We start from the raw sequence: 27,021 nt of genomic DNA on the forward strand, positions 1-27,021 counted from the left end.
GTTACAAACTTCTCACCCCCAAAAAAAATTAAGGGGAAAATGTGTAGGACTATACAGAAAAATGACATTGACATATTGTTGCATGAGCTTCTCGCGTTACGAACTTATCACCCAGAAAATGGTTTTAGGGGGATTAACCCTATCTAGGCCGGGGTATTTTGGGAGTTCATATGGCCGGGGGGGCCTCCCAGGCCCCCCCCTAAGATCTCGGCTGTCGACCGAGTGATCGCGCCGAAAATTGGCACGCGGGTTGCCTGGGACATAATCTACAAGATCGTATAGTAATTTATTTCATGCGAATTGCTATTACGTGATTATGCTAATTTATGCGTAATTAGTATGCGAAATCATACTTTTTTCTCTAACTCCCTAAATAAACCTCCAAATTTACTAATTTTTGGTATAGAAACTCTTTGTGCTGTTCTTAGCAAGTGTAAATGAAAAAAAATTGCAATATCAAATCATTTTCTTATGTATTATATTGTTTTTTTGCAATTTCTTATGTATTTCTTTGTTTTTTGACCTTTTGTTTTTCATTGTTTTTTCAATGAAATTTGTTGGGGACTCTTCTGTGATCATAAAAAGCATAAAATAATTACATTTAGACCAGCAAAACTAAAAATAATCATGCATTTATGAATTTTGGTTGAAAACACAATTTGCATTGACTTTGTACACCAAATCAAATCACGTTTTTGAGCAATTTTTGGTCTGACATGCACTTACATAATGTTGCGTAATTTCGAAACCACATACCCGGGTGACGCAAAATTGATCTCAAAAGTTGCGCAAGACTTGAAAGTAAAAAGTCTGCGAGCGGTGCGGTCAAAAAATTTTGCACGGCGAAAATATCGCACAATTTGTTGAGGGGGGGGCCTCCGAGGCCCCCCCCCCTGGCCTAGATAGGGTTAAGGGCCATTAGGATTATTTGTCTTTGAAAACAAAAATTTACCCAAAATTGAGATTCAAGGTACGTCAACAAGGCCAAAATTTATTATCACTCCACGCTAAAGACAAAACTAAATGCAACATGAAAAAATGTACATTTGAAATTTCTTTATTGAATCCTTATATTCATCTGATATTTACAAACGAGTGGTGGGTGTTTCATAAAGCCATTTGCAAGTAACGAATGACTGTATTGACTGGGGAACTTTTCTTGTGCTGAGTATATAACCCTACGTAGCCAACATGGCACTAAGAACACACCCCAGTCTTGTATGAAGTCATGCATAACTTAACAGCTTTATGAAATGCCTACCAGGAGCATTTACACACAATGCTACTGAACATTGCAAAACATGAAATATGGAAATGAAGTAATTTTTTTTAGGCTACTATCTGAATATCAGGATATGAAAAGTCAGATAATGAATTCACTAACAATTTTGATAAGAAAAGCCATCACCCCCCCCCTACAAACACACTTTGAAGTGCGAAATGTACAGAGTCGACTGCGCATGTTGAATTCTTTGGTTACAGTTATCTAATTGACTGTATTGTGCAGTAAATATTTAAAAATTATATTTTCTTCTTTAGACTGCTGACGTGAAATGATTTTCTCAGGTTCTGCACAAATTGATGAAGTCTTTTGAGCCAAGATATTTCTTTCTCCTGCATGAGCAATAAGTTTACTGGCACTGACTATACCTTCTAGTGTTCAATCCTGAAAACGCAAGGTGCATATACCTACAATTTTAATATTAATTCATGTATATATCATCTATGGCAGGGGAAGGGTGTATGCACTATTGATTGTGATTTTTTACCTGATTGCTAAGAAAGCATGATTGCTTGTAAGCAAGCAACCAGAGGACCGACGGCTTAAGGTCCTCTCTGAAGGACCTGGTACTGAGGATTAATGCCTTACCAAAGGGCACTAGTGCACCAAGTGGGAATCGAACCCGGGTCACCGGAATACAAATCCTGCTCTACCGACTGAGCTATCGCGCCTCCTCTGATAGCATCCTATGCACATGAATTTTTGAATAAGTGCATTGTGCACTGCCAACATAGTGCTTTTGAAAACAGTTTTTATCAAGGTCTTGAAAAAGATGGCTGGCTAACATATAACCCTGTTTTTAAGTTACAAATGGTGGATTATAAAGTAAGCTACGAATTGTAGGATACAAAACTACTGCTATAATGTAATCGGGTAAATCTAAATCTCTTGGAAAAACAGAAGTTTGTTAGACTTGGGTAAAATTCAACTTTGAAATGGAAATATGATATAATATATATTTTAATAGGCAATCATTGGACTCAATGATGAACATCTAGGCAAATTTTTAAATTAATCCTACAAAGAGCTTGGCCAAGAGGAAATAAATGTACATTCACGTGTTTGCAATTTCTATATTTTAAAAGACGGCCCAGATATCTAAACATCAACTGCAATTTAGGCAACTATCTATAGGTACCTTTGCCTGAATCAAATTAATTGGGACCACTAAAATCTGTTCAACCTGCAGAGAAATCTGACTGTAAGGTCTACATTTTGAATAATATGTACTGACCCCACAGAAACGTTGTTAGCGCATTGCGTGCAAACACTGAAATAATATTTTGACTTCAGAATCCAAAAGATGTAACTGGGCTTACTGTTAGTGCTCTTATAGGCTAACAATGTTTCTGTGCAGCTGGCACAGGTCTATACAAAAGATCACTAAAAGATTCTTAAACATGTACAAGCATACTTTGCAGCTGAAACATGAGTTGTGCTTTTCATTTAGCAACTGCCAAAGAATTACCTGTATGGTGTAATTATAGATCAACCAACTTTGTGAGAAAGATAAAAATCATCATCCTGAGTTATCAAAGTCTTTCCAAAAATTGTCTATCGAAATCAATCCCCCCAAAATCATGCCTTTTCTTATTCAATTGAGTTGTTTTAGTTGTAATAGTATCCTTTTTTATTTATATATTTTATAAAATATCTTGCTTCATATATTGTCTTGAATCAACTACAATCCATGATGTGCACTTATCATAAGGGTTTTGATTAAGATGGCCATATTTGTAAAAATATTACATTCTTCAACACAGACTAATTAAATTTATTCCTCCATTTTTCAAAAATATTCAAATCATGGGGAAGTCATACTTACCAGAGAGGATTAATTCTAAGAACAAAATACAATAAATAAAAATACAATACAATTATTATTCAATTAAGACTCATGATACTTTGTACAAAATTGCTAGAACATACAATAAAGACATTACACATTATTATATTATTATATTATCTCCAACAACCAGAATATAAATATCAAGGAAGCGTAATATGAAGGCAATTAATACTTGACTGCATTTAAAATAAAATATCAACGTTATGAAAAAGAAAATTAGAGGACATTATGTAATGTATGTTTTACTCTGGTTGTCTCTACTTGTCCTAATTATCTTCTCAACAGTATTTAGAATTCAAGTGACTACCATACACCAATTATCAAAGCGTTTTCTGAGATATTAAGCAAAGAAAAAACAAGAAATTCAAAGAAGATTATACCAGAAAAATTCTAATGCTTAAAAAAATAATCATCTCTTCTGATACACCACATTTATATCAAAGAAGACAATTGAAAAAGTGTTTTCTTCAAGCAATCACCATTCATTTTTTCAATTAACTTTTATGAGTAAGTCAATTAGATTAGAAAAAAAGACTGATACAAAGTACACAGTTTATACAATATAAACCATTAAGTGGTGTTGTAAGTTACACTTACTTAGGTATGTCAAATGTATGATCTGCCTTTGGCTATGTTTTTTTTTTAGCAGGAGTCTTGCTCAGAGATCTTATCCCTTCAATGGGGAAAGAACAATGCACGATGCAGAAAATAAACATTACATCTTTCAAATTGTGAATCTAATGAAAAATCATGTCATGAACTATTATAAATAATGTTTTGAGTATCTTCCAAATTAATTTGATAAAAGCTTGGGAATTCTTTGCTGTGGTTAAAAAATTGATTAGTGTAAATGCAATGAGTGATTCAAATGTCCCTTAAGTCAAAATCCTAGACAAGTTCAGAAAATTTCCTTGCAAAATACCTATTAATTAGATTAACGTAGGCTTATGATTAATAACAAATGCCCAGGTTTTTTTAAATAACTTCTTGAGAAGGTTTTTCGCTATGGCTTTTACTGCAATTCATGTACGATTATGCCTTCATTTACATCTGGGTTCAATCTTACAAAAAGTTACGATTGATCCAATCAATCGTAACTCTATGGAAATCCATCAGTGTCATATATTTTTCTACAGGAAATTTGCAAAATGTTTTTGTTATCAAAGAAGAACACACCAAATTTTCAAGAAATCAATGAATGTATGGATAATACATTCATATCTAGATAATTTTTTGAACAAACATGCATTCTATATGTTGACTTGGCCAGCTTTTCATATTTGCGATTATCAGATCAATTGCAACTATTTGTAAGACTGGGCCCTGGGTTCATTCATTGCAGTCATGCCTTTCATTAACACAATACTCACAATTCTCATTATGATCAAATTTTTTCAATGAAATGATAATCTTTGAGGTCTGTGCATATGCCGCACATCCATCAAAAACCATTGGACATGACTTTGGTGAAAATACCTTCATACACATAGGCTCGTCCTTCACACTTCCTGAGCCACAGAATTCTAACAAGACGAATATTCACATTACTGGCACAAATTATTGCTTTAGATGACGCAATGGCTGTGCTAATCTATTAGAACACCTTTATACCAACCAGTATATTGTATGAATATTGCACTGGAAAGTTACTTAACCCTGTAACCAGATGCAAATAAATCCCACTACAAATAAAACATGCTGGGAGTGTACTGCATGCCAAAATTTTACAAGGAAAATGGGAGGGGGTTATTTGTTAGATGAATAAAGGTTGTTACATTCAGAATGAGAATTTATCGGGTTTTTTCCTACATGTACAACACGGTATACTGGAAATGTACTTTGCATTGCAAAAGATGCAATCTTGCATCGCAACATACCGGTACTTTTCTAGAATATGGCAAAAGTGGCATTTTTATGTTGATTGCAAGAAGATTTTTACATCATAGCAATAAGAAGTAAAAATTTTCCAAAACATATATTTCCTTTGAGCTTTGCAATGGCTTCCAAAATAACATTTCAATATATACAATAATTTTGAATATGAAACAGGCAATTGCACATTGATCTCTAATAACCGACTAAATTTGATTGATAAACTTCATGTAACAACCACCATCTTACAGCAGAGAAAAAAAAAAGGTTGTAAACTTATTTGTAATTTGGGACCCCACTTCAATGGCAATTCATGGCTTCTCAATAGTAAAGACTGCCGCATACCTTATAATTGGTCTGCCACCCATTTTGGAATGAAAATGTAGTACGACGTGATGTAAATATTGAAACATGGAACATCTCACTGTAAAAAGTTATAAATCATCGTATGAATACTTACATGTATGTTCAAATCTGTGGAAATGGTTCCATCCTTTTATTAATAGAAGAAAATTGAATATCATCATTGACTTTGAGTTTAAAATTGTTATCATTTTTAGGGTAAATGTGAACCTTGGAGGTAAATGCCAGTTTTGCTAACGATATTGAAATGAGTTCATACAGAATCCAATGAAATGACCACCGAAGTGTGTTTGTATAAATAAAGAATATGTGCCAAAGGATTCTGGAAGAAATTGTGTAATTGCTTAGAAATTAGCAAATAAGCATAAGATTCGGGTCAAGCGTCAGGAACGACATTCAAAGCAATAATAATACACTGTCCCACGTGCGTTTATCTGTGTTGGTGATCTTCAGTGTGAATATTTTTCAGCGTAGATTTCAAGATTTCACAAAGTTCAGTTATCTAGATCCTCAATGATATACTGACAATTAAGCCTGGTTTTACAGACTTTCTCATGAAATCAGTGTTTACTGCAAATACTGGCATTTCTCTTTAAATAAAAAAAGTTACACATTCACATTTTCAGAAAATGAGCAAAATGCGATTTGTTCCAAAATTGGACTGAGGACCAGTTGTAATGTGTGCGGAGGTCTTAGGCATCTACATGTACATGCACCATGGGCTCAAATAACCTGGGGTGGTATTCTGTAACTCTGTCATAACTTTTGTCATAAATTTTGTCATTTCTCTCCGAGATGTGACACCGCTATGATTGTCACAAATCGGTATTCTGAACATTGTCTTTTCCCTGTCATATCTCTCAAAGTTCCCACCCATCTTTTCGGAAGCAAACCAATCAAAATCATCGTTAGTTCCCAGTTGGAGCCCTTTTAGCCAATAGGAAAGCCCCGTGGCAAGTAGGGCGTATCCCCAAAACAGTTGCTGTTGGTCATATACATATTGTCTGCCGTCAACAACTATTAAGGTAAGGATGCATACGCCATGGTGGGTCTCTGGTCATCTATATGTACTTGGCAGTGGTCATCAGCATGACGGGGTCACCCCTATGGTCAATCATCGACATCGATGCCCCAATCATCATCGCCCCAGCCATCCGCATCCTGTCACAATGAAACCAATCTTCACATTAAGCACAGGAAAATGGAGAAGTTGTTTACTTGCTTGTAAAGAGCATGTGTAAATTACACATCGAGTCCTAAAAGATATCTTCCAATTCTTATACTCACATATGCAAAAAAAAAAACGACACTAATGTAGTGGTGGTTTTTAACCACTACCAATGTACCAAGTAAATAAAGCACTGCATGGTATAATCATTGAATAATGCCTGCTTATCCTATACAAGGAGTGTCAAATTAATATGTTTGCATCATTATATCTAATTCACTTTGATCATTTTGATTAAATTCCATATAATTTGATTCAATTCAATCAATTCAACCATTACATTACATGGTTTACAGAGTTTATAATAGGAGCATCTCCCTCCCCAGTTCTCATTAAATATTGATCGCATCGTAGCCACAAAAATGTTTCGATATTACCCCATAATCTTCAAAATGTTTCCAATGTTAGAAGACCAGCATGACAATGCATCATAGTATAGAATTTATGATTCATTAAGTTTTATATTACATCATGAATTTTCTTGTATAATATATGACTAATCTGAAATAAATGACAAGGGGGGTGTTTCAAAAAGATTTAAGTATGGCTTAGGTCGCACTTAAATGCCGACGTGTACATGATGGAGCATTGTGGCCCAGTGGATTAGTCTTCTGACTTTGAAACTGGTCATGGGTTCAAATCCCAGCAATGGCGTAATTTCCTTCAGCAAGAATTCACATTGTGCTACACTCAACCCAGGTAAGGTGAATGGGTACTTGGCAGGAATTCATTCCTTGAAATGCCACCGCGCTGTAAAAGGCTGCGGGGCTAAAGCCGGGGTAATAATATCCAAATCCTTTGGAAGATGTTATGACATAATGTGATATGCCCTATACAAGAACTGCGTTATTATTATTATTATATACCATATGCAATGTACAATCTCATTGATCAATATGCAGTAGTGCGCGTCCTCTTGGCATGATCTGACCAATACTGTCATGCCTTTTATACAGCGCGCAACTAGGCATTCAACTGCAATTCTGAGTCGTACTTAAATCTTTGTGAAACACCCCCCTGGAAATGATACACTAAGGTTAAGCATCTTACCTCATCTCCGTCATTGGCAACAGCAAAGGACAGTGCTCCAGAAGTACGCTCATCTTTGGATGAGTCCTTCCTTACTGTTGATTTGGCTGCATTGGAGGAAACTGTTGAAGTAAAGCTGAGTTTAGGTGCCAGCTCTGCAAACAGATCATCTTCAGGGTCTGGCCTTGACTTCAGCTTAACTTCTGGTATATCATAGATACCAAAGTCTTGATTGGGGTTCAGAGTCGATTTTTTCAATTTTGTAGTTGATTGGGGTGCAGTTCTTGTGGCTTTAGCTGTTTTGGAGTCCTTGGGTTTTACGGTCTCTGCAGTCTTTGGTGCTGGCGTTTCCTTCTGGGGAGGCACCATGTCTTTGAGTTTCAGAGGTTTGCCAGTGCCTTTGAGAGATGTCATGGATTTCTTTGGTGATGACTGATCAGATACAGATCTCGACCAGTCGCTGCTCCAGTCTGCTGCGTGGGCAGAGTTCGGTTCGGAGCTTGGAATGGGTTCCGTGGGTGTTCTAACAGGGCTTTCGATTGGCCGGTTCTGTCCAGGGTTGTCTGTATCCTCCCAATCTGACCAATCCTCTTCAGGCTCCGTACCATCTTGTATTGCGTTCTTCCCTGTCATTTCCTCGCTCTCGAGAGTTTCATCGGGATCTGTTGCTGGAATGTTTGTTGGGGATGCTGCTGGGGGGTCCTCTCCCAGTGGATAAGCACCATTATCAATGCTGCCCTCTGGTGACAGACGATGAGCAAGACTACTAAGCTTTTCTTTATCTGGGGAGAGTGGTGCTAAACATGGAAATAGAATATTTGAAAATATATTTCTTGGGCATTTGAAGATTTTAAAACATTTTATCCAGAATTGTAGAGTACTAAAAACATATTGTACACAATTTTTGCAAAAATTAGAATACTTTAATAGTTCTGATATTGATAAGATTTAGACCATTGTATATTTCTAAATTTTTCTTTGTATTTTGTTGCATTTTTTCGATTACAGGTAGTAAGAATCACAATATTTACATGAAAAAAATAACAACCTTCCCTCATAAAGCCCCAAAGAATGTAAGAACAAGAATTATGTCTCTCCCTCAGCCTTACTTCACAGGCTCTTGGGGAGGGCTCCCTCTTCCTTGGGGTTACTCTTTAAGCTTTGCTTTTTCTAGCCCAATCAATTTATTTACCTCTATACTTTATGTTGTATATATTTTGTTTATTGTAATCAATCATTTGTCAATAATTTGATGTACATAAATAAATAATATGTACTTGAATAAAACAAATCTGTGAATCAATTGGTATGATTATTTGATAAACAATAAATTCAGGATAAAATTATTAAAAAGAACCCCTATAAAAGAAGCAAATTTTACCTTTGGCTTTATTTTCCATCATCGCCTTCCTATTCTCCTCCCTCTCTCTCCTCCTCTGCTCGTTCTTTATCCTCATCTCCTCTCTCCTCTTCTCCCTCTCTGCTTTCCTTGCTGTGGAAACCATCACATCCTCTCCAACGGCCACACCCGTCTCGGAGGACGTCTCCTCCTCCTCAACCTCCAGGTTGCTCCCCACTGCTCCCCCCTTGGTGGGGTAGGATCCTGGTGGAGACATGGGAGTGGGCTCCGCACCAGGGAGGGTGATGACTCCACTCACAGCTGTCAGCTTGGGAATGTTGAGCATCTCTTTGGTATTGCTTGTTTTTTTAGGAAACTGATAATAAAACACATAGCATGGGTTTAAGTAACCTGTGCACGGGGTGTTTTATATGTTATGCAAGACTTTACAAATAACTGTATAGGAAGGGCTATCTGAGGCCTATGTACCAACAATTTTTATGGGTATATTCAAGAGATAATTAATATGATCAAATGTGAATGAGAATCAATTATGAATGGAAATACATATTCCAAGTTTTTAAAGAGTCAATCTGTACAAACACCTTTATGACACATCTACTGGAGATCATTTCTGCAAAGGAGCAGTTAAGGAGATATTTCCGTGTATACCGATATATACAAGAATAATAACATGAAATTGAATTGTGTTGACACAGTGAAAGATTTCTGATTAAACAAGACAAAAATGTACAATGCACAGAAAAGATGCATACTGGTATTGATGTTTCAGTGCAGAGTATAATTAGAGGAAGGTCAACATTAAGTTTGCATATTGTACTTTCCAATATCCGAAAATAGTTTGGATATTGCACTTTCATACTTTGCCCTGTTGACAGATATTGAAGCTGAAATAACATATTTAACATGATTAAACATGTAGTACATTTTGCTAATTTGCTTATGTGATGCACAGGACCATCAGCCTACTTTCATTTCGATTCATAACCTCCTCCTTAATGCAATAAATCACATGGTTAATCAAAACTTTCAAAAATATCCTGACTACTTCAAAAGGTTCCTTTCAAAGCAATGACTGTTCAACTTTTCAAGTTTTAAAAATGTTACATCTAGATAGGAATTTTACTAATGAAACAATCACAAAAAATTCCACATACCTTAGGACGGCCTTCCACAAAATATTTTATCCTCTCTCCACCAACGACGACCTCTGGTCCAAGAAGATGAACCAGTTCTGCCAAGGCACGTAGACTGTCTGCTACCAGATTAGTGTGATGGTCCTTCAATCCTAATAAGAGCTGATATTGAAGGAAAGGAGAAAAGAGATTATACATTGTATGCCAGTTGTCGTTAATACTTACGAATCAGTTTTAACAGAATTAAATATTATAGGGGGATCTGATGACAGGGTAATCTGTAAAGAAAGGGCTATTCCAATGAAATGTGCGCTACATAATAGCAGATCTAAATATGATCATTATCATTGTAAGTATAATATGCAACACTTCATAGTGAATAATACAATGTTTTAAGCGCTCCATACTATCACCTTAGCTTTACACAGCTACCTGGATCAGGTGCTCTAGCATGCAAGGAATTCCTTCTGACCAGGCATGTGATGTTTCCTACACCTTGGCAGAGAGTGGCAATTGTAGAAACAGGCCTCGCCAATGGACACAAGTACCATGGTGAGATTTGAACCCTGGACATTGTGGTTCAAAGAGACTTATCCACTGAGCATGTAACATCCCATTGTAGGTATAACCACTGATTTAAACCAAAGTGCAACTTAGTACAATGTGCTGGAGGTCCTACAATGAAGGAGTTTAATCTGTTGATTCTATTGAAAACTATGATAAATTCCCTAGAGGAGGGTTTCATTTTTTCATTTGACAAGTTGGCAGGAGAGCATTCCATGAAAGGACTTATCGGAAGTTTTATCTGACAAGTAGCATTTTATCCAACAGTTACCCTCAATAGTAAAAGTGCTTCTAAGGCAATCAAAATCAAGGAAAGTTTTTAGATTTGACAACTTGTGGGATAACAAAATGATGAAGAAATGCTTCCCTGATCTGACAACTTTCTTTGGTTTTGATTGGCTGAGAAGCATTGCTACTATGGTAACTGGCAGACAAATGGGACTTGTCAAGATAATATGTCTGACAAGCCCTTTAAGGAAATTTTCCCTTGGTTCTCTCAGGCAACAATAACAACATCCAATTACCTGGGGCAGTATGACCCTCCTCAAAGTCCCTTCATCAAAGAGGTCCACAAAACTAGAAAAATACTGCAGGATGAGACTGCGGACGTGCATCTCCCTCGACGGGAAGACCTGAGCAATGATAGGAATCATGTGACGCTGAAACATATCCAGAGGCAGGATGGGATTGATGCGACCAGGTAGGAACTCTGGGTTCTTCTTAGACTCTATGACACAAAATGAATGAGATGAATACAGAGTTACCTGTACAGACATAGAAATGTTTTTAATTGATCAATTGCGAGATTAATCGCTCTGCAAGAACTTCATGTACATTCCTAATAACTTGTTCAAATGACAGTTTATTGTTCTTTTTTTTAGACAAATTCAAGTTCTGTTCAAAAGATTGCATTGCACTTATGGAAGAATCCTTGGCTTGGAAATTTCCCATGACTTTTTTTGTTAATATCCTATAGCATGATATGGACTCTACATTCTTTTAAAATGATGATGGAATTAAACCTAGTTCAACTGGCTCTTATGTTGATATTGCCTAAGTAGAAAGAGTAGCATTTATCCCTTGTTTCTGATGGGCAGGCAAAATGAAATTTGCATTTGATCATATCAGACAAGTCGTGGCAGTCTTAATAAACACAAAAAAATTGTGAAAGGTTTTAAGTTTTTTCATGATAAGCTCCATAAAGCCAATCAAGGCATACATAAAGGATCCTGCAACAATGGGAACAAGATTTAATCTTTTATACTGGGGCCATACCTCTGCGTGGTGTCAGTAGGTGAGGAAAGAGCATATTGACAGCAACAGGCTCGGCCATGACGAAACTGTCTAGGATTGGCGTGAGTAGTCTGGAGGCTACCAGCTGAGCAGGGAGACGGTAGAGATGAGGGGCTAATCCTTCAAAGAATACAGTCTTCTCCACCTCACTCTTCAAAACCAACTTGTGTAGGAAGCTTATGATGTCAAGAAAGTCGTTCCTAAAGGCAAAATAATCAAACGTATAACGATAGAGTATTCATAAACAGACATCTAAACAGTATCTCTAAAATCTCTATTTTCTTTTCAAAGGTGCACACCAATGCCTGGATCACCTTTTTCGCCAGTGTAAACAAGGATTTTTACTCTGACATGGGTTCCGTAACATAAGGGTCAGTGATTGATTGTATGCTCAATTTTCATGACTGATTGTACATTGTGGTCGATGGAATAAATCGTAAATTGAAGATATTCTCCTGCGATGGTTGATAAGCTTTGTGTTACAGGCCGCTGGTCTTCTTTGTGCGAGTACACACAAGATTATTACAAAGGCTCCAAACTCACATGAAAAACGAAACATTATTTTCACTCCATCCAACCATCATCATTTACCTCAAACCTTACACTTATCTAACCTATCTACCTTCTCTCTCTTCATCTCCCTCCTCCACTTTCTGGCAGCCAGTCTATATGGGGTTTTTTTCTCCCCCCCTCCCTCTCACTTTCTCTCTTATTTTTCTCCATTCCAACCATCAACCCACTCTTCTATTTCTATCTGTATGTCCATCCATCCATCCATCCATCCATTTATCTGTCAATTTATCTACATGTATCTATCTATCTGCACACCTATGTCTTTCTCTGACTCTGTCTGTGTTTCTCCTTCGCTCCTTTTTATCTATCTTCGCGCTCTTCATCAAAACTGAGGGTAGGATATAATCGGTAAAAAATACCCCAAAAGTTCTTACTTGAACATTTCATCTGGTAGAAGTGTCTTTAGCTTTGGTCTATGCTTTGGATCAGGGTTCAGAAACTGTTCTTCAATCTTGACAGAGAAAGATGAACTTATACTTCCTGTTGTTCAAGAAAAGTGAATAAAATCATTTTGTGCATGAACAGAAACACTTTCGTCAATACAAGGATTAAGATTGAATCCAATCCAATGCAATAGACATTTGATATAGCGCCCTTTCCCTTTGGATTACAAATCGCTGCAAGAATTGAAGATTTAAGATATTGGTAATAAAGAAAGATAATCCATCAAATCAATTGTAATCATTTATCTCTTTATTCATCTATTTCATAATCTACTTCTGCATTGTGATTCCATAGATAACTTTGCTACTTTTAGAGCAAAGCCACACTAATTCCAATATAGATACATGTATTCCTTCAATCAATATCATTTACCCGTTAGATACTAAGCTCCCATGTATATAAGCTGGAGTCTAAGGAAATTTGCAGTATCCAATTCGTTAAACAGCTTAAGTGCATGTGTAGAATACAACCAACTGTTTATTACAGAGACAAGGAAAAACAAATAGAGTGTTAATAATTACCTAGGTCACCAAGATATTCAAGAAGGGTCAGAGCTAATGCACCAAACCCGTATGCATCTCTAGCATGACCTATACTAGGGCCTATAGAGGTCTTTACTCCCTCTTCTTTTTCCTCTGGTGGGATGGCTTGAGAGTTCCGAAGTGGTCTGCTCTGATTTAAAAACTACCATTAACAAACAGAGAGGGAATATACATATCAAATTAATATCTTATAAATGTAATTGGCAGTTTTGGTATAGCATACATCACATAGAATTAAATTGTATTATTGCAGAATTACATGCAGTATATTGGAATACAAGTTCATAGAAAGTTCAGACCTTACAATACCAGAGCAAATCTTTTTATCGGAGTATCAATTCAGACTACTACATGGATACCGCTACCACTATGCACAGTTCTCTCATCTTGGAAAAAAGTCATTTGGATCACTTGACAAAAATGACAGTATTTAATAAAGTATTAATATAATTCAATGTATTTTTCTTTTATGTGTCATAGATATGAATCTGATAGTGGTTTTGGAGCATCTACATCAACACAAAAAGATATATTATATTTTGGAATATCAATTTGACAGATTTATCTAACAGAGTAATTTCTAAAACAAGGTATAGTAAGGTAAATTTTATAACACAAACTCAAATCTTTATCTGTATAAAGCCATTTTATGAGATTCATGCATTCAGTAACCTTTCCCCGATTCTCCACTGCAGATATGGAAGGATAGTATAGAAATCTAATTTAAAAAGGAGATGGTTGGAAGCATACCTAAACTGTAAACCATATGCCAGAATGCTGGTGAAGAACAAAGTTCAATTAAAATCAAATTCAGGCTAGATTGAAATTATATTCATTTCATTACCACATAACTTGAGGGACCACACTGCATTTTTCAGTGTGTTTTCTGATCTTCATTTGCTTATTACTCTGTAATTAAACATTTTCCTTAAAAAAATTGGCAGATATCATTTATCCTTTTTCTTAATTCTGTGTATAGTTTGTTCAATTCTGTGAACATTTTATTTCTGTTGTTACCGGATTATCTTTAAAAGGGAAAACATGCTGAGTATCAATCTTGCTGAAAGACAAGACCACAGGTAGCTGGACATTATTATGCTTCCTACTTCTAGAGTCACACAACAAAACCATTTAAAAATCAACAGATATTACATCATTGGAAATAGCGCTCTGGGTCCCGTGACACAAAGCTTAGCGATTAATCATATTCTTGATATTCACAATTAATTGTACATTGTAGCCAATACAATCAATCACAAAAAAAATGTTCTACCAGGGTGCTACATAACTTTTTAGAATCACTTGACCAGTTGGGCAAGTAAATTTTGAAATAGTTGGAAAATACTTGCCCAAAAATCTATTTCACTTGCCCCCAAAAAAACCTTGAAAATAAAAGTTTTACCTTTTCAAAAGACAGTTTTGTGGTTTTATAAAACCACTGAACTTTTTCTCTCTTTGAAATGAACTGATTTACCTTTTTATTGCATTTCTTTATCTAAAGGGATTTTATCTTGCCTGCCATGACAGAAATTAGAGTCAATATTATATCGACGCTAATTTCGGTCATTCTTCTGCGAGAATTCTGCTTGCCCAAATCGGGCAAGTAGTCTTTACTTCAAAACATTTGCCCGACTTAAACTTTTACTTGCCCCGGGCATTCGGGCAAGTGCTTATGTAGCACCCTGTTCTACGATGGTTGCTCAGCTTTGTGTTATTGGCCAAAGGAGTTGATTTTGTTGGTTTGGCTGGAACATAGAGATATATTTACCTGCAAAGTTGCATCTTCAAATTTAGATAGATGTTCCATACCCCCTAGTCTCCAACCACCATCAGAGCAGCTGACATAGATGGATGACATGCACACATTGTTATGGGACACGCCTCCCTGCAATTAAAATCAAAGATCACCTCGATGACATACTTGTACGTGCAATAATAGAATAAAATATTAGCAGGTTTGACAAAAATCAAACAACATTGCCATGATTTTTTTTTTAAATTTTAATTCTTGACATCACCTATTTCAAACAGTGCCCAGCCACATTTTGGTGTGATACAAATTCAATAAATTCCCCAATTTATTTAATGGATCAGGATTTTATTTTCTGACAGAAGCAGCTATGAGATGATATCCAATTACAGAAATAATGCACATTTAAAATATTCACTAAATTCTGAGAAAATGGAATCAAAATTTTTTTATGGAATTTATATTACCTGACATATGAAGGGCTGCTCCGTTAGTATGACATCACAAAACTTCAAAAATCTGTACTTGTCTTTTGTTAATCTTTTAAAACATTGCAAAAATTTCACCAATACCTGTAAGTTTATTTTGTTTTTCTGCTCATTATCAAAACTAACCATTACACAAACAGGCACATGTATGTAAACACAGCTTACCCTATCATGAAGAAAACTGAGAGCCTCAATGATATTATACATCCCAGCACATATCTCCTCTGGACTCAGCATCTCAATGACTAACTCCAGAGGTTTGACTTGTTCCGTCACTAGGTAGGTACTGTCAACATTGTTACAGGATGCAAAGAACTTGAGGATTGTCGGGTGACGCAGTACCTTGAGTTGCTAAAAGGCAAATGAACAGATTAAGAATAAAAAGTAAAACATAAAAAAAACAAAATAATAATAATATATGTAATTTATAGCACGCCAAATCCACTCCGCAGAATGCCCAAGGCGCAGTGAGAGAAGAAAGAAAGAACGAAAGAGAATAGGTACAAATATAATAGTAATCGATCCAGGAACAATTAAGAGTAAGAGGCATTGAATAGACGAGTCTTAAGGTAACGTTTAAAAGTATCAATGGACGTGCATTCACGAATTGTCAGGGGAAGACCATTCCATAGAACAGGGCCAGCATGCGCAAAAGCCCGAGCCCCCCATGTTTTAACGGATTTGGGAATAACTAGGGAACCGGAGTTTGATGAACGGAGGGACCTCACTGGAGTGTATTTGCTGATTAGATTAATATTGTACTGTGGAGCAGAGCCGTTAATTGCATGGAATACAAGGAGAAGGATTTTGAAGATGATGCGATCGTTGACCTTTAACCAATGAAGGGATTTCAGAATGGGTGTGATATGAACATGTTTTTTAGATAGGGTGACCAAACGTGCTGCAGCGTTCTGGAGCTTTTGGAGTTTAGACAACTGGGTGTTGGGTAAATTGTAAAGTAAGGCATTCCCGAAGTCAAGTCGTGAAGAAATCAGAGCATGAACCAATTTTTCAGTAGCAGATTTTGACAAATATTTCCTGATGAACCCAATATTGCGGAGCTGATACCTTACAGACCTACAAATGTTGGTTATTTGATTTGACATAGACATTCCATAATCTAACATGACACCTAGGTTACGACACGTCTGGGACACAGTAATGGTACATCCCGAAAAAGAGACGGATGACAACTTGACCTTACTAAGTTGAGCCCTTGAACCAAATAGAAGGAACTCAGTTTTGGAGGGATTCAGTTTCAATGAATGACTATCCAGCCAGGAGTAAATGTCAGCTAAACAATTCTCAAGAAGGGCAATTGCATTTGTTGCATCAGCCTGGTTGGGTTTGAAGGAGAGATAGAGTTGGATGTCATCGGCATAGATATGATAATGGATATTATGCCGTTGTAAGATATGTCCCAAACTAATCAAGTAAATCGAAAACAAAGTGGGTCCGCCCACAGAACCCTGCGGTACACCGTGAGAGAGAGGCATACTACTAGATTTGCAGTCATTAATACAGACAATCTGCGAGTGACAGGAAAGATATGACTGAAACCATTCGTTTGCCTGACCCCTAACACCAAATGAACTGAGTGTATTAAGAAGAACAGTATGATTGACAGTATCAAAAGCGAAAGACAAGTCGAGTAAGAACATGGCTGAGATATTTCCTTTGTCCATACCCTGAAGAATAGAGTTGGACACATTGACCAAGAGAGTTTCCACACTATGGTTGGGACGATATGCAGATTGAAAGGGATCAAATAAATTGTTGTCAGAAAAATAATTAGAAAGTCTAGAAAAAACAACCCTTTCAAGAATTTTGAATAAGAATGGCAGATTAGATACAGGACGGTAATTTTGCAGTACCTCTGGATCAAGAGAACTTTTCTTCAGTAGTGGAGTGATATAGGCAACCTTCAAACAAGTAGGAACTTCAGCCTGATCAATACTTAAATTAACTATCTGAGAAATAATGTGAGCAAATGTAGTGCAACATTCTTTTAACAAAATGGTAGGAATCGGGTCTAACTGGCATGATTTAGGTGGTATTTTCCTAAGAATTGATTGAATCTCATCTGGACTGGTAGGATGCAGAGTCTCAAGTATAAAATGCAACTTTCTTTTAATTTAAAACCAAATAAATGTATGTATTCCAGTGAAAAAAAAGTGCAGTGATATTGATCTTAACTGTTTTGTTTACTTCTGCTGCAAAATTTAAATTTTGATTATAAATCAATATCATTATTAATATAATAAAAATTCAAATTTTTTATTTGTTAAATAATTTTTATCTATAAATTTACCTTCAAAATGGCAGTTTGTAACATCGCTCATCGAAGCTACGTCATAGCGAAGCGGTTCAGGGGTCAAGCCTATTGTATATGCAGTGTTTACAAATAGATGCACAAGATCAGTCTGGTAAGAAACCTCTCATTTTTCAATATACTAGGAGATATTTCACACCCTCATACGCATTTAGAAGGTTTATAAATAAAATCAAGCAAATCGATATCTAATTCTACAGATGGATTTCCCAGGGAAAACCATCGTCTCCATGTCTCGCTTAATAGGCATGTATGTGCACCATGACAAGGCTCCATGATGAAAAAGTATATAGTAATGCGTGAAATAATTTTTAAATATCATCATGGAGTCCTCGAGGCTAGGGCCAGCTGATGTACATGAACTGACAAATCAAGATAGCTTACAAGTTTAGAGCACTAAGAATTTATATGGAGATGTACAGCCCGTTACACCATAATCAATCATGTCAATGACAATTCTTACCTAGTTTTTATTCACTGGAATAGAATATAGAAAATAATTAAAAACACAAAATTTGACAGAAATGCCTTCCCCCCCCCCTACTGCGACTGAGTAAGCTTCATCTGCCAAATCATTAATCTCAACACAAAAAAAATATTCCAATTCCCATAATATTAATTAAGCCTGAGTCATATCGATTATTTTGAAAACCGGAGTTCAACAGCTTTAATTCGATCGAACATCGATGCATCGAATATTGAAGGTGGGGAAAAGTTAGTCTTTTTTTTGCTCCGGCCGCGTCGCGTCGATGCGCTATGCATGCACTGACGGTGTGTGCGCTGGCGTTGGCCGGGTGAGCGTTGCACTAGCAGATGATAGAGCAAAGTTTGTTTGTATTTCCCACGATTACAAAACACAAAAAAAGGCTGGGGACCAATACAGAATTCTTCCCAAAATATCTTCAACAATGATATTTGCAGATGACAACATATAAGTTTAAAATGAAACAATAATAAAGACATGAATCACGCAGAGTCGATCCGAATGATTTTCGGTCAACTAGCATTCGCAGTCCAGACTCGCATTCACCAGCCCCGTCCGCAGCCCCGCACACTCACTCTCCCGAAACGACAGGCGTGCTTGTCAGCGCCAGCAAACAAGTGCAACCAACGGAGAGCGCTGTAACTTGCTTGAGATTGTGTAGTTGGACCCAAAATGAGCTCCAAATAAATTTATGGGAATAAATACATAATTTTCCCTGGATGGTCATTTGAATTGTTATTCAATGCTGATATAACGATTGTGAGGAAAGATTGTGGAATATGAGTTATGACGATGTTCGAGAATTAATCCTGATAATGACAATCCATTTTTTTTTAGACACAAGACCTAGATTCATATAAATTATTATGATTTAACAAGATTTTATGGTCATACTAAGAATATTGACGATGTCAGCAAAATATGTTAAGTTCATATGGAAAAATTATCAAATGCAAATTTCTCTGTTTTGTCATGGAAAATGTTATTATATGGTGATATTACAATTAAATAATGTTCTGTGGTCATGATATGAATAATGTTCATGAAGCAAGATTTATTTTACGTTGATCGCGTCAATTTCCGGCCATTTTCTGGTTTGATTAAAGAACTGCACTGCGCATGCACGAGCGATGGCCATGACTTCCATTCATGAATTCATCGTGCATAAATTATCTCGGAGGCATAAGCAGACAAGACTCGAACTATGATCAAAATAAACTTCAAATTAATGGTGAATAGGCATAATTACACGATCGGTTTCATTTTGGGGGCAATAGAAATCAAGTAAGTAGTAGTCAAGTTGGACATTACTGATATTTTGCTGATTGATTGTGTGAACCAAACGAATCGGCCAGCCGACGTATTTTTTTCATTATTTTTTTTGATGCACCGATTTTGCAAAATTTGCACCGGTGTTCGATGACATTGATCGAACACCGATTTTAAAATCGATTCGACTCAGGCTAAATATTAATATTCAATTTTGATTGTCATACTATACTAGTCTACATTCTGTAGAGGCACACGGCCAATATGGGAGACTCTCCAATAGGGGAGACAATTTCCCACATTGGAGACTTACTTTGCAAAAGGACAAAAGAAACAACACCAACAAAAGCATGATTTATTCCACCCAAAATATTGTCTCACTGAGGTCAGAAGCCCATTTGTTTTGTGTGTGATTGACAACAAAAATCCTTATAACAAAAGTAGACGGTGAATTTTTGAAGTAGACGGTGAAAAGGGGCAATTTTTCATGAGGAATCTGCTTATCACATTTTTATTTGCCGCCAAGGTAATCCTTTTGCAGCAAATGTAAACAAAGGAAATTGGTCTCCAAAACTGGAGACTTTCTCTGAAATTGGATACCCAAATTCTTTACCAAAGTTTCTGATATTGGAGATAATCTCCCACATTGGAGACAGTCTCCAATATTGGCCGTGCGCCTCTACTGTTCTGACATTCCTACAATTAAATTTACTTTGGCCAAATCGTGGTTTTGGGAACCACTCGTAGATTTGTGTACGCGCACTTGTGTACAAAGTGAAAGGAGGTGGAAATAGGGAGCCGTGCGTGTGACTGAATAAAGTGCTGCTGTACATTACATTACAAATTTTAGGATGAGGTTAAACTTGTCAATAATCAATTAAAGGATCCTTTCATAAATTCACATTGATGAGCTACACTATTAACCATCTGCTCAAAAAGCTTAACCTTTTTCTGGTTTAAAGGGAAAATGTACATATCGGCTTCTGTAGACAATGGTTCAGGTGCCGTTCCCTTACAGGAGTAAAGATTTCTAGATCTTGACTTGTGGGATGATAACCACCAACAAAGTCTTCATAAGCATTTCAATGAATATATGCATTCATGTATTCTTCTTTCCCTTGCGGGCGTAAGGCTTGACCTTAGCTCTTCTGGTTGTCCATTTCCCTTGTGGGCGTAAGGCTTGACCTTAGCTCTTCTGGCAGTCCATTTTGATATTAATATATTTTTGCAAAACTTTAGAAATCCCTCTTGTAGTCTCGGTATTAGCATCAAGTTTATCATGTGGCAGCGTTTGTTTGATTAAAATACTTGTATCAAAAAGTCACATTGATAAGTTCCCCCTTGACCTTTTACCTGAGAAGTTGGATAGTTGTTTTATTTAAAATAAATTTGGGCATATAAATAAACCGACTAAATGGCATGTTCATCCTCTGACCCTTGCGACTCCAGACAGTTTCTTGCAAACCTCTGAGAGCGGCAGTGGATTAACATTTATCGTTCCCTCCTTTCACTGAGGACTGCTTAGATCCACATGTGTACATATGACATATGGCCGGACGACGACAGTCCAAAAATAAGGGAAGTAACGATGTTCTAAAGTCGGGGGGAGTGTGGTAAAATGTACCACAGTCTGGGGCACGCGCGACTGCTCCCTACATATAGTACTGTGGGATGGGTTGGAGCATAGAGGATTCATGTACTATAGAGGCTGTGTGCACACAACAATAGACCCCAAGCCATGTGCATTCATCCATGCTTGGGTGCACAACTCAGCAGAGCTGCATTGTCAGGCCAGCCAAGAGATCTAATGATCACTTTGAGAGTCGACATGAGCGAGACGAGGACGTCTGTTTTCTAACACAACCTTTGCTTCGCCCGTTCGCTCTTCGAGTTTATCTACAAGCTACAAGTACATTATATCTACAAGCTACATCTACACCAAGAATACGTCACATCCCATTAATATCACCACATCGTGCAAGTTACTTTGGCCTGTTTTCGGTTCTTGTTTTCACCCACTCCTAGTACCAATGAGGTCCAAACATTAACATGTATGGACCTCATAGGCGACATTACCCAAAAATATGGGTTAGACAATGCTGTTCTGATTTCCAACCCAAGACTTTGGTAAATGTACGCCTTAATACAAATTGGAGTTACGTGATATGACTTTCATTTGTTGGGGAGACATTAAAAGTATTAATTAAGTAGTTCAAATTAAAATATATTATCATTAAACTTACATTTCAGGCCCTTTTTGTTGATTTTCGGTGAGCGTTCCACACAGCTGCGACGAGTGATCAACTCCGAAGTGATACGCGAACTGGTCAGCTGATCGGTCAGGTGATCGGTAGATTATCTTTTTGTCAGACGTTCATAATTTATGTAAAGCGTATCAATCTTCAGTATCTTGATTCCAAAGTATCAGTATTGCAGATGTCATTACTGATTGGAATCAGTGGCGGATCGGGGGGGTGGGGTGGGGGTGAGCATTTCTGCGCGATCCCCCTATTGAGATTTGTAGTAAATATTTTGGAATTAAATACGTTGTTCATACTAGTTATGCGACCCCTCCTTTATGATGATCACAGCATTATTTGTAATGGGGATATTTCGTTCATAATTATTCTTGTCTCTTCTTTCTCCTTTTTAGCCTTTTTTTGCTTGTTAAAACCTTTTTTCCTTTTTTTTTTGGGGGGGGGGGCTCGCCAAATTTTACGTGGGTCAAAATTACCTTCATTTTTTTAGTGACAATCTTTTTTTCATTTGTCCAGTTCTACGCGAGACAAAATTACCTTCGATCATTATTATAGTTAAAAACTTTTTTTTATTTTTTATTTATTTATTTTTTTTGGGGGGGGAGGTTGCCAAATATCACGCGAACGTTTGTCAGCTTTTACTGTTTTATTCGACTTATAATCAAATATTAAATGGGGCTTACCACAGTTTTTTTTAAAGTCAATTCATAAGAATATTCCTCCTCGGGATTTGAGCTTTCTTTCATGAAATATCAATTTTTTTCATGATTACCAAAAATACTTAAAAATAATTCGATTGCGTCTCTCTATCAGTTTTGAATATTCATAAAAAATATCAGCTCGTGCTTTTTGCTCATAATATTTTGATTAGTAAATTCTTCTCTTATATAATCGAGTCGGATAGATAGATAGATAACTAGAGAGAGAGAGTTGGGGGGGGTCCCTCAGCTACTTGTCCTCGCTTATTTGTTATTATTTGTTATTATGCTCATGTTGTGAGAGCTTTGTGTTTTCACATTTTTTTCTTTTTCAACCTTTTTATTGTCTCGGAGCTTCCCTCTATTTCTTTACACTATATTATAATGTAGTCCTGTTTCAATCATTGGCGGCGGAAGCCCCAAATTTTAGGAGGGGACAACCTAACAAATTTTGACAAGCAAAAAAAAAGGCTCTCAACCCAAACATTTTAGGGGGGACGTAGGAAAATAAATTGACAAGCAAAAAAAAAAGGTCAACAACAAATTTAGGGGGGAACGTCCCGGCTTCCGCCGCCTATGGTTTCAATTCTTTTTTTGTTCTCATTTCAATGAAAACATCATTATTAAACTGACGTACATGTAGAAGACTTTATTACGAAATTTTGACATTGTTTTGTTTCATTTGTTTGGCTTTCTTTTTTTCTTCTCATCTTCTTTTTCTTCTTACTTTTTCCCTTTCCTTATTTTCTCTTCAGTATTTCATTCAGGTATCCGCCAATTTATACAACACCAAGCATATAGAGGCGGATAATCAGTGAGGGAGCATGACGGTGTGCCGCTCTAAAAAAAAGGAGGAATATTGGAAGAAAAAAAAAAGAAGAAGGGATGGGGAAAAAATAAAGAAAAAAAAAGATGATGATGGCAATGACGATGATGAAAATTATCTTGGTGATGATGATGGTTGTGGTGACGGTTGTGGTGATGATGATGGTGATGCTAATGATAGTGGTGATGATGATGATGACGAGATGTAATTTTGTTATTTTGTCTTTGAAAAAAATAAGTAGTGCAAAGTTGAATTCATTTAAAGTTTATTATGAAAATAGCAGAAAAAAATTGGTATGCGTTCGAGGAAAATCCATCCCCCACCAATCTTTTTCAAAGGTAAGATTTTTTTTTTGCCCGGGGGGGGGGGCCACTTCCATTCACGAGTGGATACCATGCGCGACCATGGGGTCTCGAAAAGCACCCTAAACACGTAATTTCCATATTCTGAAAATGCAACCCTTAACAAGTATTGGCGTGTGAAACCCTACCCTTAACAAGTATTGGAAACAAAACGATACTCTTGGCAAATATTCCCTGAAATGAACCCCTAAACAAGTACAGGAATGTTTTATTGTTACGGGTCCTTCGGTCGTCGGCTTTACCTTATTTGGTTTAGTACGACCCCACCTTCTACACCTCGCGCAAATCGGACTCTAAACACGAAGTGTTGGAGCAAAAAGGACATCCTTTATAAAACATTTTGATTTTGTTTTATCATCCCCGCAAATTAGACCCTAAACACGACGGTTTTCCTAGCGAATTAATAGATACCCTTTTTTCGTTATTTTTGTGTTTTTGACACCCTTATCACGTTACGTAGGTAACGTGCCCTATCGTGAAAAGGACATCCTTTTTACGTTTTTTTTTGGTCGCGCATGGTATCCACTCGTCAATGTAAGTGCCCCCCCCCAGCCCCCCGGGTTTTTTTGTGACGGCGTAGGCCTTTGCAAGCAGCTATTATTATGGTAAAAAGTAAATGAAATGTCAAGAAATACATGATAATGATTTTTATGGTACATTTTAGTAGGCCTATATCAATTCATACTTGTTATCAAAAAGAAAAAAGTGGGTCGTTACGGACCATTAAAAATGGGAAATTTTGGCATTTTATATTTAGGATAGAGCAACTGCTCGTTATAGACGTCACAATAAATCAAGCATTCTAAATTCTATCAACTCCATTTTTTGTCAAATAACACCTTCATCGATATTTTGAAATGATTTTTCTCATATTTTCATCATCTTTTTATCAGGGTGAAATTCCCCTTTAATTTACAAAACAGATTCGCAAACAATATCAAGAGTAGTGGGAGGCAAGGGTGGAAATCTAAGGTAGGGGACCAGGGGCTGGAAAACAGGCAAAAAAAAACAAAAACAAACTAACAAAAAAAAAAGGAAGGTTTATCACCCCCAAAAGAAGGTCGTCTCGTCCAAAATACATGTTTTACTTCGATTTAAATGATGTAGGCCTATTTCTTTCCATCATATATAAAAGAACAAAAATAGTAGGGGGACATTTGATAATGTGCCCCTACTATTTTGGGTTAGGGGGAAGTGTCCCCCTGGGATTTGCGCCCATGTGGGTGGGGGGTGCTGCACCTCCTTTCGGAATCATTATGGAACAGTGTGAATAGTCGCTGTGATTTCGATCTCATACCTATAAAAAAATAGAACAAAAGAACGCCTTGACCACAGGCCAAAATGCCTAACAATTTTTCCGCGGCATTAACAACTCTCGTAAGGGGCGCTCCATTTATAAATAGAGTTGCATGTGTAGCTGTCTATGGCAACAGAATCCATCGCAGAATTGAAGCCAGAAGCGTGGGAATTTGGCAGAAAATTCAAGAAAAGAACCGGTGAGTACCGATTTAAGAGTAATTATATATTCATTAACATTTATTGAATCATAAGAATAAAGATTTTTTACGGAAAGAAAGCTTAGTTCTAAGCTAGGGCTGCCCAAATGCGCGTGAGTGGAGTCTCAGTTTCTTAACACGGGTAAGTATTGCGGTGTCGCCTAGAGTGGTTTTCACCGTGCTTTCGGTTATTATTTTCAACGTGCCCTGCACCATCACTTTCTTGGTAAGTATCACTGATACTTCCCTCCTGTTAACCCCCTTTCCTTCCTTCCCAACAGGTTAATCCCATATATATATAACCAATATTCCTTATTTTATTATTTTACCACACCTATAATATATCACGATAATGCCCTTACTTTTGCAGCATGTTGATATATTTCTTGGTGTTCTTTATCTTCATCATGTTTGTGAACAAAAACAGATACTCTCGAACCATCTGGCCTCTTGGCGGGATGAATTTTCCAATCTTGCGCCGATGCTGAATCTGGGAGCGGATCCTCCAACGTACAGCCGGAAAGTGCACTGCTCTCCACGCCCATGCTTCCCCGTTAGCGTCTTGTCCCGATCCCGTTTCCGATCCACTCGCTTGGGCCTGGGCCTTGGCCTTGGCGACAACGCCTAACTTGCAGTCAGGGATCGCTGTTGGATTCACCTTACTTTACTCAACACAATTAACCCCTGTATACACAAGTAGATGTACAGCTACAGATCTTTTCAAAGTCGTGTATAAATATCGATCAGATCTCTATGAGATAAATGTTCGGTTCATGCTCAGCTCTTTTGACTAACTTGAAGACATGTTGGAGATTTCTGGATTCGTGGAAGTCGCCATCTTCAGTTCCTGAATTTATTGCTAGCGCCCTCTCTAACTCTCAGCTTCTCGCACCTCTCCATAATCAGCTCAAGAAATTTGGGTAAAATCCATAGAGAAAATCGGAACGAAGTGTACAAACAAAAGTGTTTGGCACGTACAAATCAGTCTGGGCAAAAAAAAAAGAATCGATGAACATTTTTTTTTTGGGGGGGGGTATACTCTTCATTTCTACTAGGGTTATTGACAGACTGTGTATTCTAGTAAGTTGTTTTTCATTCGTCAAACCTTGGCCCCATTTCACAAAAAAGTTGCCTCTAATATTTATCATCTCTTGCTGCTGCTGCTGCTGCTGGAGTGTCAACTTTCATTGGAAGTGCCAATCAAGAAGAAAAATATTCACTGTAGGATAATTGACATGGCAGTTTTTTCTATGTTTCATTGAAATAAATCAGCATAATTGCTCATTTCCAAGGAATGATTGCCATTCCAACAAGAGTTGCTATCATATCAACTTTTTAATGAAATGAGGCCTTGTCCCTGGTTCATAACTGATATCATAGTATCATGCAGAATAAGCCTTAGACAAAATAAAATGAATGGTATTTATGGAAAACAATTCATTTAGAGCGAATTGTTATTAGACCACGTATAGGCTGTTAGCCTGCGAGCTAAGTTTTGACAAGTTTGGATAGCCGAAGCGGAC

The 27,021-nt window shown here is 37.0% G+C and overlaps 1 protein-coding gene across 2 annotated transcripts; it reads right to left on the bottom strand.

Annotated features, from left to right (window-relative positions):
- Nucleotides 1-6,272: 6,272 nt before the first annotated feature.
- LOC121428938 (protein-associating with the carboxyl-terminal domain of ezrin-like) lies at nt 6,273-26,359 on the bottom strand. Of its 2 annotated transcripts, XM_041625830.1 has the most exons (12): nt 25,861-26,359; nt 15,939-16,124; nt 15,304-15,420; nt 13,515-13,677; nt 12,924-13,029; nt 11,959-12,176; nt 11,208-11,410; nt 10,141-10,281; nt 9,005-9,338; nt 8,022-8,420; nt 7,645-7,913; nt 6,273-6,527 (listed from the first exon to the last, which is right to left on the bottom strand). In XM_041625830.1, the coding sequence occupies exons 1-12, from the start codon at nt 26,041-26,043 to the stop codon at nt 6,477-6,479; spliced, it is 2,370 nt and encodes a 789-aa protein (XP_041481764.1). In that variant the 5' UTR covers nt 26,044-26,359; the 3' UTR covers nt 6,273-6,476. The 2 variants fall into 2 exon arrangements, with proteins under 2 accessions (XP_041481764.1, XP_041481763.1); XM_041625829.1 differs by having other exon boundaries at nt 7,645-8,420.
- Nucleotides 26,360-27,021: the final 662 nt, after the last annotated feature.

This window comes from Lytechinus variegatus, chromosome 15 (assembly GCF_018143015.1).
Source record: "Lytechinus variegatus isolate NC3 chromosome 15, Lvar_3.0, whole genome shotgun sequence".
Lineage (NCBI taxonomy): Eukaryota > Metazoa > Echinodermata > Echinoidea > Temnopleuroida > Toxopneustidae > Lytechinus > Lytechinus variegatus.

What these genes read in the sequence shown, in the direction of transcription:
- LOC121428938 (XM_041625829.1), bottom strand. Translation starts at nt 26,043, where the DNA reads ATGGGCGTGGAGAGCAGTGCACTTTCCGGCTGTACGTTGGAGGATCCG. An exon ending in TGAATATCTTGGTGACCTAG is followed by an intron (nt 13,030 to 13,514) that starts GTAATTATTAAC and finishes CTTGAACAACAG; the next exon opens with GAAGTATAAGTTCATCTTTC. An exon ending in GATGGAAAATAAAGCCAAAG is followed by an intron (nt 8,421 to 9,004) that starts GTAAAATTTGCT and finishes TTCCATGTTTAG; the next exon opens with CACCACTCTCCCCAGATAAA.